The 15,370-nt window shown below is 43.7% G+C and overlaps 1 protein-coding gene across 2 annotated transcripts in view; it reads left to right on the plus strand.

Moving 5' to 3' along the window:
* The window catches only part of LOC147424023 (uncharacterized), a 74,232-nt gene extending 62,799 nt beyond the window's left edge, over positions 1 to 11,433 (plus strand). For both annotated transcript variants that reach the window (XM_086501642.1, XM_086501643.1), the window contains 2 exons: positions 10,510 to 10,620; positions 10,691 to 11,433. In XM_086501642.1, the coding sequence (XP_086357768.1) occupies positions 10,510 to 10,620; positions 10,691 to 10,789 (210 nt within the window). In that variant the 3' untranslated portion in view covers positions 10,790 to 11,433. The remainder of the gene's footprint in view (positions 1 to 10,509; positions 10,621 to 10,690) is intronic.
* Positions 11,434 to 15,370: the final 3,937 nt, after the last annotated feature.

Consider the following 15,370-nt stretch of genomic DNA (forward strand, 5'->3'; position numbering starts at 1 on the left):
GTAATGCACAGAACAGGCGGACTTTTCTGACACCCTCGACGATCTCAAATGGTGCCTTCCCCGTAGATAGGAATAGTGTTGTTGTAAGCAAACTCCACCAATGACAAATATTTGTCCCACCAAGCTTATTGTCAGAAATCTAGGACTACAACAAATCCAGATTCACTCTGCCACGTCAATAGTAAGGTAATAATGGCCACGACATCGTTGTTGTCCGTGGGCTAGTGTCCCACGCCATCAATTTTGTGATAGCTTTTGTCCATACAATACTCCACAAAAGCATTGGAGGTGAACTCACCACTGTTTTCCGCACGAATAGTCGACAATTGCTTGCTAGTTTCCTTCACCATTAGTGTGTGCCAATTCTTGAAGATTGCAAAAGCCTTATCCACGTGTTGGAGAAAATCACCTAAGTGACTTTTCTGTGGTAATCTATGGATAGCACAAAATAGAGAGCTACATAGGTGCATATGAACTAACTCCAAATTCTTGGAAGCTCTTTGGGTAGAGTGCTTTGGAATATCCTCTCTATACTGCTTCCCACAGTTGCAAGAATTGCACTATCCTTGCTTACTTAAGACATTGGATAATTGATTGATCACATGTCTTGAAAGGCTTGCCAAATAGCGTGAAGTTTCATGTGACGAGATGGGTATTGCCTGTCACGTGCACATGGCTGTGTGTGCCATGTGGACATGCTTCATCGACTTTGTCACGTGCACATCTAACCCTATGTGTACGTGGACAAGCTGTTCCTACTTCTAGGGTTTTAGAAGCCTAGAAAGTGTTCTGGCAACCTTGTGAGCCTGTGCGCAGGCCGTGAATGTCGATTTATTTAAGAGTACCTGCATACCCTTTGATTGCACAACCCAAGATCATTAGCATCACGACCCAACACCCATTTTCCAGTGCATGAATCAGTTCCGACCGCGCTTGGGAACCACCTCTTATTGGCACTTATTAATTTAATAAGTGACTTTTGCATTAACCAAAATCGTGGGGGCTGATTGGAGCACTGCTCGACCTAGGAGTCTGGAATTATAAAAGGAGGCCTAGGCACCTATGGAAGCAGAGGACAAGAGGGCTCAAGTGCACAAGGAAGCGTGCAGCAAAGAAGCCCCTCTTCAGCGTTTTCTCATGACCTAGAAGATCAGCATTTTCGGGCCAGAAAGATCAGCGTTTTTCAGATCAGCCTTTTCCCTCGCCAAACAAACCCGCCCCGTTGCAGATCCTCGCCGGTTATCCCCTGTCGCAGCAGATGCACTACGCTCAGTTTCAGCCAGGAGACAGCCAGCGTTTTTGCATATTGAGCCTCAGATAGCCAACGTTTAAGCATCCTCAGCTTTGCATACAGTGGTGGTTGCAGATCAGCAGTAGAACCGCCAACAGTTGCAGAGTATAGCAGAGCATCTAGCGTTTTCAGATTTCAGCATTGTCGTTGTCGACATCATTGTCATCAAGTACCACAGCATCTAGAAGCATTGTACCAGACTTTGTGCAATCTAAAGAAAATACCTCTCTAGCAATAGGGGGGCGGGCCCTTGGAGGGGGGTTTGGGACCCCATCTGGTGTCGTCTTCTGTGTGTGTGTGTGTGTGTGTGTGTGTGTTATGTCCCGCTCACAGGAGAGGGGATCTAGCCCAGATGACGTCGGGATGGGCGTCCAGTGTCCGAGTGGACGTAGTGTGAACACGGCCAGTGTGGCCGGCCATTATTATAAAAGGGAGGTCAAGGCCTCATTTGCAGTTATCGACCCCCACTGGTAGAGTGCCAGTGGTTAGCCCGCGAGGCTAGGAGTGCGCGAGGTCACCTCAAGGAGGTGAGGCCGGGTGGTATGGGACGCTCGGTCTTACAGGTGCACGCCTACGTCCTCGGATGCTGGCTCCAGCATGGGGGAGCTGCCGGATGGTGGCTATGGTCGGGTGGTTCGTTCGACGTGTATCTGTAGGCGGTCTGTGTAGCCGGGAGATCCATTCTTCTCGTTCGTTTCATGGTATTAGAGCCGGCTTGGCTGCACGAGGGACTGTGTGCACACCTACGGATAGGTTCGCGTCGGATAGTCTTTGCTTCATGCAATTTTTGATAAAATGGTTATTTAATTAATCATTTTTCTTCTCATAAGTGTGGGTGTAGGTGAAATTTAATGTGTGTTGCTGATTTTTGATAAATTTCAGCAATTTAGTGGGCGGAAAAGCTGGGAAGTGCAAGTTTTTCATTAAATTTACTGATTTTTGACAAAAATTAGTGAATTTCATATTAAATCGCTGATTTTAGCTTAAAATTCAGCATACAGTTAAAACTCTCTCTATAATGTTCTCTGTGCGAAGCATGGAGAGAGAGAGAGAGAGAGAGAGAGAGAGAGAGAGAGAGAGAGAGAGAGAGAGAGAGAGAGAGAGAGAGAGAGAGACTTGCCTCTCTCTTTGCTTGCGCAATCTGCAGGGGAGTGGGGGAGATTTGCTTGTGCAATCTGCAGGGGAGAGCAGGGAGTTGTGTTGACAAGAGAGAGAGGATGAGTACTCCACACTGGTTCACACTGGCTCTGAACTGGCGTTTTTTTTTGGGTGTTGGGCACAAGCAGCCACGCGCTAGTCCTCTCTCCATGCATCGCACGCTTTGCTTCCCTCGGAGATTTCTTTTCTACGCATCTTATTTCCTTGCGCTGGCCTTATTAACTCCCCAAGGACTTTTTTATTTAAGTGGCCAAAGGCACTTGACTTATTTAAAAGAAGGGCCTGGCCTGGACATTTTACATTTTTTTAAGAGAGTATGAAACCTGCTGATTATTAAAAGTCACTTACAAAGACTAAGTTTTCCTGCAGAGAAACTCCTTTTTCAGCTCTCTACTTCTCTCTACTGCTCCTCCCGCCATCACCTGCTCGTCTTTAGACGCTCACGCCAACGCGTGGAGCTCCTCGAACTTCACTTTTGCGCGACCGAAAAGTGCAGAAAAGGCTCGGTTTCACGTGAAAATCCCAATTGTTCACGCACTTCGCCATGGATTCGTCCAGCTCAGATGTGCAGCGTGACGACGCGCCAGGTAACATCCAAATTCCATTCACGCATGCTCTCTATACATGGATTACAACTACTTTCCAGAGTTTCGACCAGCGTGTTACTGCTTTGGAAAACGCGAACGTTCAGACGAACATTCGCTTGGCCTCTCTCGAAGGGGTCGTACAGGGGCTCAGTTCTCGACTTTCTACTCTCGAAAATATGGCTCAGCCGACGACTGCGCGTATTTTCGAGGGGGAAACCCATCTCCAGCAATTGCGGATGCAAATTGCTGCTTTTGGGCGTTCGCAGGGTGGTCCGACTGCCACAATTCCGTACAAAACTACAAATTTCTCAGGTGAAGAGAAGGAGTGTACGGAATTGGCCGTAAATAACTGGCTGCACCAGTGGACCACATATTTTGATCTCCATGGGGAGCATGATGAACGGAGGATTCAGACGATTCGTCTCTATCTGCGCAGTAAAGCGCTTACCTGGTGGCGCGACATGACAGAGAAGCCTACAACATGGGCTGATTTTTGTGTGAAATTCAAGAGGGATTTCGCCAAAATGGACCCTTTGAAAGCTTATGCCAAACTGTAGAGTTTTTTGATGAAAACTCTGTCTTTTGATAAATATATGACAGCTTTCAAAGAGGCGCTCACCTTCTGCAAGGTGGATTCTACGCACGTTGCGCACATGTATCTGCTGGGATTGCATGAGGATTATCGTTGGGCCTTAATTAAGGATAAAGCCCCGATTGATGTCGAGGATGCAGTGGCAAAGGCCAGGACGTTCCATTTGATAAATGGAGCGAATTATGAGAAGAAAAGAACTGCAGACCATCAATCCGGTGAGGGTGCTTCGAGGAAGCAACTCCGATTTTAGCATAAGTCCAAATCACCGCTGAGATCTTCTCAGGAGAAGAAGAAAGCCAGAAATGCTTCAGTTGTGCTGATGCAATGAAGAAGGGGGCTTGCTTCAGATGTGGCCAGACGGGTCACCAAATCAAGGATTGTCTCAAGAAGAAGAAGAAGACACAGAAACCGCAAGGTCGTCCTTAGGTTCAGATTCACGAGATCTCAGGTCATAGTTACCCGGAACGCGGAACGGGAACGGCGACGGGATCCCCCGCGGAACGGGGGAACGGGGAGGGGCCCGCAACGGGAACGGCGCGGAACGGGAGGCATAAAAACACCCAAATAATGCAATTTCAAGCTCTTTGTGATTGAATAGAAGTAGTATCAGAGTCCTTTGACTCTTAACACTCACAAAACACTTGATTTGAAGACCATTCAGTCTTACTATGACAAACGTGTGTCGTGTAGAAGGGACATTTAACAAGGGGTGTCAAACGTGTGTCGTGTGCATAGTGAAGGTAAGGGGTGGGGGAAGGGACATTTAACAAGGGGAAGGCTCACAAGACAAATCACCAAAATCTGAAAATCTGCCCATTCCCAGCCGTTCCGGACCGTTCTGAGCCGTTCCGGGCCGTTCCGGTACCAAAAGTTCCTGCGGAACGTCTGGCCGTTCCGGACCATGTAACCCCCCCGGAACGCCGTTCCGGCGTTCCCTGCCCATGGGATGGCGTTCCCCGGTAACTCCGTCTCAGGTAACTCTGATGTTGTTCAAGTTGAAATCCATCATTTAGCGCACAGTCCATGCACTAACTGTACTTTTAGCACCAAAGTGTTTGATAAGCACGATCTTCTCCGTTTCCCTGGGAAGATCAATGGTCACGACGTGACCGTACTCCTTGATAATGGAAGCTCACACAATTTTGTGAAATTGGTGCAGAAACTGAGCCTGCGGATGCGGGACATTGACCATGAGTATCGCGTGAAGATGGCTCGTGGCGTGGATACGGATGTATGGAATCGGATGGTTCCAGACTTGTCGCTCGAGCTGGCTGATTACAAAGAGAATCTAGATTTCCACATCATGCGCTTGGATAGAGCAGATGTTATTTTAGGAATTTCATGGTTTTATGATAAACAAGACTCATTGTATATAGACTATGTACATAATTCTCTTGTTTTTGTTAAGCAGAACATGCCTTATGTATTTGTGTCGCTTTGTAATCAGAAGACTGTAAATAATGGTTTTGCAATACCAGTTATTACTGCTTTGGAAATGTATAAAGAAATAAAGTCTTCTGATGTTGACTTTTATCAATGTGTACCATCGGCTTGGTTTGATTCATTAGTGCTTGGTACTTCTATCACTAAATTTCGTAAAAATGTTTCATGTTCTTCTGTTGAACTTGGGGATTCCGACGAATCCAACCTTATCCGCGAAATCATGACTGATTTCAAGGATGTTTTTCCTGATGATCTACCTCCTGGCTTGCCGCCTTCGAGAGGAGTAGATCATGGAGTAGATCATGGCATTGAGTTGGTGGCTGGTAGTCAGCCCTTCTCAAAGCAACCCTACCGGTTTAGTAAAACCGAGGAGGACGAGATTCAGCGAGGACAGCTGAAGGATTATCTCGACAGGGGTTTTGTTCGGCCTAGCAAATCCCCGTGGGGAGGGCCAGTGCTACTTTCTGGAAAGAAGGATAACACTATGCACTTCTGCGTGGATCGCAAGGGGTTGAATAAGCTCACTGTCAAGAACAAGTATCCGCTCCCGCGCATGGACGATCTGATAGATCGGCTCCATGGAGCGTTTTATTTTACGAAGATAGACCTGCGGTCAGGCTATCATCAAATACGGATCAAACTGGAAGATATTCCTAAGACAGGCTTCCATACGCGTTATGGTTACTACGAGTTTTTGGTCTTGCCTTTTGGTTTGACCAATGCTCCAGCTACGTTTCAGCAGATGATGAATGATCTGTTGAGACCATTTTTAGGCAACTTCGTTGTTGTATTTCTCGATGATATCTTGATCTACAGCCGAAGTTTGCCTGAGCACCTAGCGCATATACGCGCTGTTCTCGAAGTACTGAGAACTGAGAAGCTCTACGCTAAGGTCTTTAAGTGTGAATTCTTTAAGAAAGAGCTTCTGTACTTGGGTCACATCATTACTTGCGATGGAATTCGCGTTGACCCTGAAAAATTGGATAAAGTGCGAAATTGGCTCATTCTGAAGAATGTACGCCAAGTAAAGTTCTTTTTAGGCTTTATTGGATTCTTTCGCAAGTTTATCAAGGATTACTCTAAAGTTGCTGCTCCGCTTACGCAACTTTTAAAAGGAGGGGTGAAAGGGCCGAAGACTAAAGGTCCTCGTCGTAAAGGTAATCCCCCTGTTGTCTGGAATGAGCGTCTCGACGAGAGCTTTCGGACACTAAAGCACTTGGTGACTACTGCGCCAATATTACACATTGTGGATCCTAGCAAACCGTTTGTGGTTGAAACGGATGCTAGTGATTATGCTATTGGTGCGGCATTTTACCAGGATGGACGTCCTGTTGCGTTTGAAAGTAAGAAGCTTTCTGACGTTGAGATGTGTTATCCAACGTATGAAAAGGAGCTTTACGCCGTAGTCCACGCCGTGAGGAAATGGCGGCACTACTTGTATGGCTCTACGTTTGTTGCATGGATAGATCATCATTCCTTGCGCTATGTCTTTGATCAGGGTGATCTCAGAGACCGGAAGGCTAGATGGGTTGAGCTTATGCAGGAGTTTGACTTTGAGATCTGTTATAGAAAAGGATCCAGCAATCGAGTTTCCGATGCACTCGAGTTTCCGATGCACTCAACAGGATTCCTGAGGTCAATGCCTTGTCTATGGCTGAGTCGTTCTGATGCCCATTTTGGCAAGATATGGAACGAGGTCGAAGCGGGGCATGACTCGCATATAAGCTTGGGTGGTCCGGAGACCCAAGTGAGTCGTGTTGGAGAGATGAGACAGCGACAATATTCCATTAGAGGTGGACTATTGTTTAGAAATGGTAAAGTCTGCGTATCGGAAATCGATGAGATTCGACAAAGGATTTTGTGCGAATGCCACGATGTTCATAGCGCTGGGCACCCAGGCATCCAGAGAACTTTGGCTTTGGTCAAGCGATATTTCTATCAGCCAAGGATGCGCTCTTACATAGAGAGCTATGTGAGAGATGCGCTCAGTGTCAAGTCAATAAGGCAGAGCGCCTTAGAAAAGTTGGCCTGCTACATCCATTGGAAATCCCAGATGCCAAGTGGCAAAGTATTTCCATGGACTTCATCGTTGGTTTGCCAAATACTAGTCGGGGCAATGACGCTATTTGGGTTGTGGTCGATAGACTCACAAAAATGGCTAAATTTATACCAACGAAGTCGACAGTAGAAAGCCATGAGTTGGCTGTTTTATTTGTCGATCAACTTTATAAGCTGTATGGTCTACCAGAGGATATTGTCAGTGATCGAGATACTAAGTTCATTGGCCGATTTTGGCGAGATGTGTTTGCTCATCTTCAGACGAAGTTGAGTATGTCGTCTTTTGACCATCCTGAGTCCAACGGACAAATTGAGAGGATGAATTAGACCTTAGAGGACATGTTGAGAGCCTATGTCTCTCATATGCAGTCTGACTGGGAAAGGTATCTTCCACAATTAGAGTTTGCCTATAATAGTAGCAAGCATTCTGCTACTGGATTTAGCCCATTCATGCTGATGTATGGATTCGAGCCTAAATCCCCGATTGCTATTGGCTTAGAGAAAGTCAAGGAACGCCAAGCGTGATTTCCTATATGTCATGCAAGAAATGCTCGAATTGGCTAAGGATAGTATAAGAACGGCTCGTGATCGAGTCACTACTTATGCTAATCAAAAGAGGTCTCCAAGGACTTTAGATGTGGGACAATGGGTCTATCTGAAGATACCCAAGGATTCCAAGACTATGCAAACAGGAAAGCATTATAAGCTTTCAACTAGGTATTGTGGTCCGTTCTTGATCACAAAGAAAAGTGGCCAAGTTGCCTACAAACTGGCTCTTCCTTCGGATGTTAGTGTACATCCAGTGTTTCATGTCAGTCGCCTTAAAGTGAAATTGGGCGAAGCCGACGTTGTTGTGCCTATCGAGGAAAATGTATGGCAAGATATGCAAATTGAGTATATTCCTTGAGAACCAGAAGCAGTTTTAGATCATCGTACCCGTCATTCACGTCAAAAGGCTTATGACGAGTACTTAATTAAATGGAAGGGTCAATCTGAAAGGTTTGCTACTTGGGAACCTGTTAGAGCTTTGAAGGCTCAGTATCCCCACTTCATTGATGAGGACATCAATGGTTCTTAAGGGGGGAAGTATGTTATGTCCCGCTCACAGGAGAGGGGATCTAGCCCAGATGCTGTCGGGATGGGCGTCCAGTGTCTGGGCGGACGTAGTGTGAACACGGCCAGTGTGGCCGGCCATTATTATAAAAGGGAGGCCAAGGCCTCATTTGCAGTTATCGACCCCCACTGGCAGAGTGCGAGTGGTTAGCCCGCGAGGCTAGGAGTGCGTGAGGTCACCTCGACGAGGTGAGGCCGGGTGGTATGGGACGCTCGGTCTTACAGGTGCATGCCTACGTCCTCGGATGCTGGCCCCAGCACGGGGGAGCTGCCGGATGGTGGCTATGGTCGGGTGGTTCGTCCGACGTGTATCTGTAGGCAGTCTGTGTAGCCGGGAGATCCTTCTCCGCGTTCGTTTCACTCTCTCTCTCTCTCTCTCTCTCTCTCTCTCTCTCTCGCATTCTCTTGCACTCACTCATTGCATTTCACTCTCGTGTTTTCGTCATTGCACATTCTCTCATTAAGTCATTGAAGGCTCTCCCTTCCCGTCAGTAAAAGGAACCTTGAGCATCCACCGATCACTCATCTTGAGCCGTACACCATCATTCACTTCCGTTGCACACTACATTGATATCAGAGCTCTTTGGCAATGTTCGGTATCATCACTCAAGGAAAGAATCACAAGTTTTTTTTTTTTGCTTGTTGTGGTCGCATGTAACCCAAGACCACTTGGGCGGGTTGATCCCTAATCTGTGTTTTTGAAGAGTGGCAGGTAACCCAAGAAAGAAGGGTGTGTCCAACCTCCCCTCGCTCCTCTTTTCCACTCATTGAGAGGAGACCTTGCACTTAGCGGCAGGCCAATCGATGTGAGGTGGGAAAAAGCAACCTTGGTGTGAGCGCAAGGCCACCAAGGGTGCACCCGCAGGAAGGAGTTGAGCTTGGGTAAGAGCAAAGCCTTCTTAAACGCAGATTGCAAGCCAAGAACCTCAAGACCTCAAGAACCCAAGAACCCCAAGTACCCAAGAACTCAGTGCATGGTCATCACCCAAAGCGGAATGGATACCTTGCGAGAAGGTGATGAGAGTGGAGTTGGAGAAGAAGTTTCTACACAAGGAGGATTGTTCCCCGATCCTCCCCATCCCCATCTACACCATGGATTGAACCAAATCCTATGGAGGCTTTGGTCAAGTCGATGATGGAGATGATGCTACAACAAGAGGTGCAACGTGCCGCCATCGAAGAAAGAAGGGCAACCATGGAGCGTGAGCATGAGCAAGCACGCAAGGTTCAACGCACAGCGGCCGAAGAGAAGCGAGCGGCTATGGAGTTAGAGTGAGAGGCATAGAGAGACCAACGCATGCAGGAGTTGGTCCTACATGTACTCTTCTCAAAGCTCGACCCACTCAAGGAGCTTGGCGATTCATCAGGTACCACAAGTAGAGACGCAGATTCCAACAACCCAGTCACTGAGAAGTTGACGTTTAGTAAGTAGGATGGTAAGATGGATGCTTCTTTGATTCATTCTTGGTTGCATCAATGCTTACTTTGCGACTGTCAAGAAAACAAGTAACAGTAAAGTTTTGACTGTTGTCATGTACCTAGCAGGTGATGCCATTACTTGGTATCAAGCTTGGCAAGAGTCACAGATGGCTGAGCATCTTGAGCATGCCGAGGAAGGCGTACCCCTCTCTTTCAGTTGGGTCGACTTCCAAGACAAGCTCAAGGCTCTTTCACTCTTCATGTGAAGTGGTGTTTTCCATTCATAGGTTACTCACTCTTTGAGTGAAGTGTTGTATTCCGTTCATAGGTTACATGGCATTTGACCAAGTGCCAATAAGCTATATTGAAATTGAGATAATAGTATTTGGTTCCATTTTGTATTTCCCACCCTTTGGTGGTCATATACACTGTTTTTATATAGAGATGATATGTGGAGAATTTTTGTATCTGATAGTGTCGTATATATTGGGACATCTAAGAGGTTAAGAACCAAAAAATAGCTTTGTTAAGGTTCGATGTATTTTTTTGGGGGGGGGGGGGGGGGCTCAAGGGTTGTTAAGGCCCTTGTACATAAGGTCAATCTTAGGTACCAATCTTCCTCATTTCCTTGGACCTTCAGGATTGGTGTCCATTCTCTTTTGATAGGTACTCCAAAGGTTTTTAGGAAAGTAAGGATTTCTTAGTAAAAAAAGTGACTCTATAGTTGCGAGTGCCAATTATCCTTCTGTCTCGGACAGCCCTTATAGCTTCACATAATGCCTGTCATACCAGATTTAGATGGTTGCTGCAAGTTTGCTAATCAGAGTTGATTCCCTTTACTTTGGCAGGGTCGTTTTGTCGACGATTTTTTTGATTTGAGTCTGTCAGATGATGGAAGTGGGATTCAGAATAGACCTAAGGGGGCAGACATGGCAAAACAGCACCAAATTGACGCAGAGGTCAGTATCAGCTAAGTGTTTTAGATAAATTTTAAAGTGAAGAATGAACCTTTTGATTGTTGGTAAACAGACATTTGGAGTGTCTTCAATGCCAAGGAGAGACCGAAGGCGCGGGATTTACAGAGGAGCTTTTTGGGGTGGACAACATATCTCTATCCGTACAAAATAGTCGATGGTGAGCAGGTTACCCCAAATGGTCGTGCTCATCTAATCAAAGAGAACCGAAGGGAATTGGTTTACCGCAGTATAACAACTAGCTAGGCATGACCACCTTGTTACTTGTACGGCAACCATCAAGAACAAGAAGAAGAGGAAGCAGAAATCTTGTGAATCTTTGAAGGGATGACTGCTATTTTTGAATGCAGTTCCCTCCTTCACTAATTGTATAGTTATGCTCTCAAGGCTGCAGGTTTAGTGGATCTTCAGCTAGGAAAGGCTGGGCAGCGAATTTTTGAATGTGGGTTCCGGCCACTCCTATCTTGCTGATATTTATATGTGGACTCAAACCTATGAGTCTAGACTTATCAGCAGTTACTTCTATATGATAATATGTCTACAATAGCAAGGTGCCATGCCATCTATAGCCCCACAATATTTAGAAAGGGCCGATAGCAAGACCTCGTTAAATAAATGCAAGGGGCTCTTACCAGGTCTACGCCATCATATGTAATAAGTGAACCCCTAGTAAGGTGGTTCAATCACAACTTCTATGTCCGAGAATTAGAGTCAAATACCACTTGCTAGATTATCAATGTTGCATATCATATCAAATTGTTCCGAAGCTTATACTTAAACTTGCAGATTTTTCTTTCTCATGTACAGAATGATATGCTTTGTGATCTCTGTAATCTTCTTTGTTCCCTGTAAATACTTAGAAGAGGTTTGTCTTGCTATTATTGTTGTTTCATGCTACTCCAAGGCATGGAAAATAGTTGACATTTCCAATCCGAGGGTAGGTTAAATATTGACACTTAAATTCATTAGCCAAAGCTTTTATGTCCTTGTCAACATTTCATGTTGTGCATGGATCAAGGTACATTTTAACTTTCTCAAGACAAGTAAGCTCTACACTACAAGATAAAAATTAAACGTCTTCTACTGATTGGCAGGCTAAGCATTGTGATGACCAAAAAAAGTCACCAAGGTCGATATACATTTGGTTGATTTGAGGCCGGTAGGCTTCACACATCGGTTAAAAAATGCTATGGTCATTCGATAAAATAAAACATCTTCATGAAGGTGGTACAAGGAACTTCAATTATTTTCCTAGTATGTTTTTGATAGCTAAGTTTGAATTATTTGGTCAAAGCTATATCAATATTGTGTCTTTAGTTGATGTTATTGGCTAGTGAAGACTACAAAGAACAACTCTTATTTGTGACTCTATATAATAATGCTAGTTATGTATATGGTAAAATTTACATATAATAATGCAAGGTCGCATTTAGAATGATGCTAAATTATAAAAACATTTTTTCAAGTTTAAACTTTTATATAATTTTCTATGTGAAAAAACATTCACTTTTTTTTTAATCCTTTTAATGAGTTTTCAACTCATCCCTTCCAGATGGTTTTCAAATCAGTGAAACGGTAGCTATGACTACATCTTCATTTCTATTATTTGGAATTTTTTATTTTCGGTTGGGAAATAATGTGAAATTGAGTTTCTTTATGACTATGCAATGTGGCCAACTCATAACGTAGTGTTGTGTGTGTTTACATGGATACATACAAACCCAAGTTAATTTTTTGAAGGCATTATTTGGCTTAAAAGAAGAATGTACAATGTCTTTTTCAAAACCCCAAACAAGTTAATCAAAAGTTAAAATGGGTTGCCTTCTATATTAAAATAGAAAAGAAAATTAAACTATAAATTATAAAAAGCTAAATCAGAATCTTAAGTCATTGGTTTATTCATTGATTAAAAAGACCTCTAAGTACATAGATATAAAAATTTATTAGTGTTCTCTTTTTCTCTCTCTATTCCCAAAAAAAAAAAAAAAACACACACGGGCTACCAATAGTGCCCACATGTCAAGGCTATGATTTTTTTTCTTAACCCTTGTTGCACAATAATGCTCCCCCTCTCATGAGCTCAAAAGTAATCTCGGAGTTGTCCTCTCTACACACTATCAATGTCTCAATTTTTTTGGGGGCCTTAAAACTCCGTTCCCACTAGGGCACCCACATACGGTGTCAGGGAGTACGCAGTGCACGTATGAAAGCGTTGAGCCTCTGATTGCGAGAGTTCGTAGCAAAATTAAGTAAATCATGGAACCTTTGGAGGAAAAGACACAATAAAAAAGAACAAAACTCTACCCATGAAAGCTTCGATCTAAAATGGAACCAAGATCAACTCAAAACTCGTGTATGACGATTTGGTGTAGCTTTGCTCCCAATTGCACAGATACAATGCTATTTGCCAACATGGCTGAGAACTCAAACGCTTAGGATGCATATTCATCCACCTCGGCATCCTAGGTGGATTTAAATGATGCTGCCTTGAATGGCTCTATTTCTATTTTTATTTTAAGTTTTAGAAACATAGTAGTTGTAAATTGTTCGGATAATCAAATTCGTTGTACTATGTGTTGAGTGTCAACATCGTCTATTGATATACATGTTATTAAAATTAGTATTATGGGTTTTGACGGAAATTTTAAAACCGGCATGCATATCGCATATTTTGCTTAAAAATACACATCATATGACAAAATAAAACTATGTCTTTTGCCAAGACTTAGGTTATACTTAAGCTAAACCAGAGAGTTACTAACCATAGAAATGATGTACACTTAAAATGATTTTTTTCATAAAGTAACCACCCTTTCACTTGCCTCTTTGGGTAAATCAGTCTCTTGCTATGCTTATTGGAGATGATGGTGACATTGTTCGATAGTAGATTACCATAAGTCTCTACCTAGTACACACGCACACTTGGACAATTTTTTGGCTGAGAATGCTTCATCCAGCTTCACTCACACACACACACACACACACACACACACACACACACACACACACACACACACACTCTCACTCACTCTTCTAGTAGTTGACCAAGGCTATGAAACTATCTCATCCTGCTTACTTCAGCAGGCTGTTATTGGCTTATTTTGAGCATGATGGAACTTATGGTTATATTGTTTTGTAGGGTTTACCATGAGTCTCATCCTTTTACTTCCCTCAATAAGTGATTGCTATGTTTTATTGACCTAGGGGATTTATTGACTTGTGGGTGTTTACCGTTTGTCTTTACCTTGCACTCTCCTCTTGGGTGACTACTCTTGCCCCACTATCTAACACCTAAAGGTTGCTTGTGGGTTCAATGCCTTCCCTAAATCGAGTGATTCCCCTCCTGCCCCTGACCGACCTCACTTTTAATGAGTTGGACTAAACCATATTAGTAACATTATGTTGTGCTCTCATTTTTCCTTTCTGGCAAAAATTGAGCATCAGTTCTGATGCATCCCACTCTCGTCGTGGTGATCTCCTACCTAGCTGTCCCCCTTGTTGGTCTGTTGGTGAGCTTTGCTTGGCCACTTACATTCTCTCCCACCCCGCGGATCCGTTGAATGGTGTCCTTGATGCGATGGCTGGACTGGACTGTATAGGGTTTCCGATCTGCTGGCTATCCGTTCTTTGTAAAGAATGGACCTGTGCTAGGCGGTTGCTGAACTTTCAAGACTGATGGGCTTCTACTTCCCCCCTCCCCTACCTATACCTCTTCCTCTATAAAAAAGGTGAGGGATTTTACTCCTCCCTCACTTAGACTTGGTATAGGGGCTTGTGTGTTGTATTCATAAGAGGGAGAAAGTGCTTGGATGTGCAATGATTTACTTCCCCTGCTACTTTGGAGACTATTGGTATTGCTTCTGCTTCAAAGGTTCTATTTATTGTTCAAGTTACCATCAATTGTGTGCTTATATATTGTTCATTTTACCATATTGTCATTTACTTGATTGGCTTCTGTTCTAACTAGTTTTTATTGATATTATTAATGATTACTTCAATAAGTAATACTTGCTAACCTCTTTTGTTGCAGGGATACTTTGATACTGCATACTAACTTTGATCTTTTATTCTTGCTATTACTAAGCTTTGAACCTTATACATGCTTCTAGCTCTCTCTTTATATTATGAGAAGACTTGGGCACAAAATATTGTGAGGATTTTCTTTGGCTACTGTTGGTCTTTTGACTAATAAGACCGTCTCTTATATTATATGTTATGCGTTTTTTTATAATGGCTCCTTTTGCTCAGAATTACCTCGCTTTGGGTTGGCTTTTGTTCTAACCGGTTTTTACTGATACTTATTACTTATAACTTGAAATACTTGCTAACCTCTATTGTTGCATGGATACTTTGATACTGCATTCTAACTTGAAATCCTATATTCTTGCTCTTACTAAGCTTTGAACTTGATACGTGCTTATGGCTCTCTCTTTATATAATGGGAATACTTGGGCACAAAATAGGATGAGGATTTTTTCTCTGGCTATGGCTGGTCTTTTGACTAATAAGGCTGTTATCTATTTTGCTGAGCTCATGGCAAGTTCACTTTAATGAGCTTGAGAGTGTTTGAGAGAAGTGGACTATTGATGTACTGATCTAAGCAATGGAATCTATGCTATCTTTGTATTACCTTGTGCTTATGATATCATTAGTGGTTTTGGTTGCTTATTGTGGGTGCTTTTGGAGAAGAAGATGGTGGATTTTAGCATAGCGTTTTGCCTGCATATAATTACTG

The sequence above is a fragment of the Adiantum capillus-veneris genome, chromosome 26 (assembly GCF_014529385.1).
Source record: "Adiantum capillus-veneris isolate H3 chromosome 26, ASM1452938v2, whole genome shotgun sequence".
Taxonomy (NCBI): Eukaryota; Viridiplantae; Streptophyta; class Polypodiopsida; order Polypodiales; family Pteridaceae; genus Adiantum; species Adiantum capillus-veneris.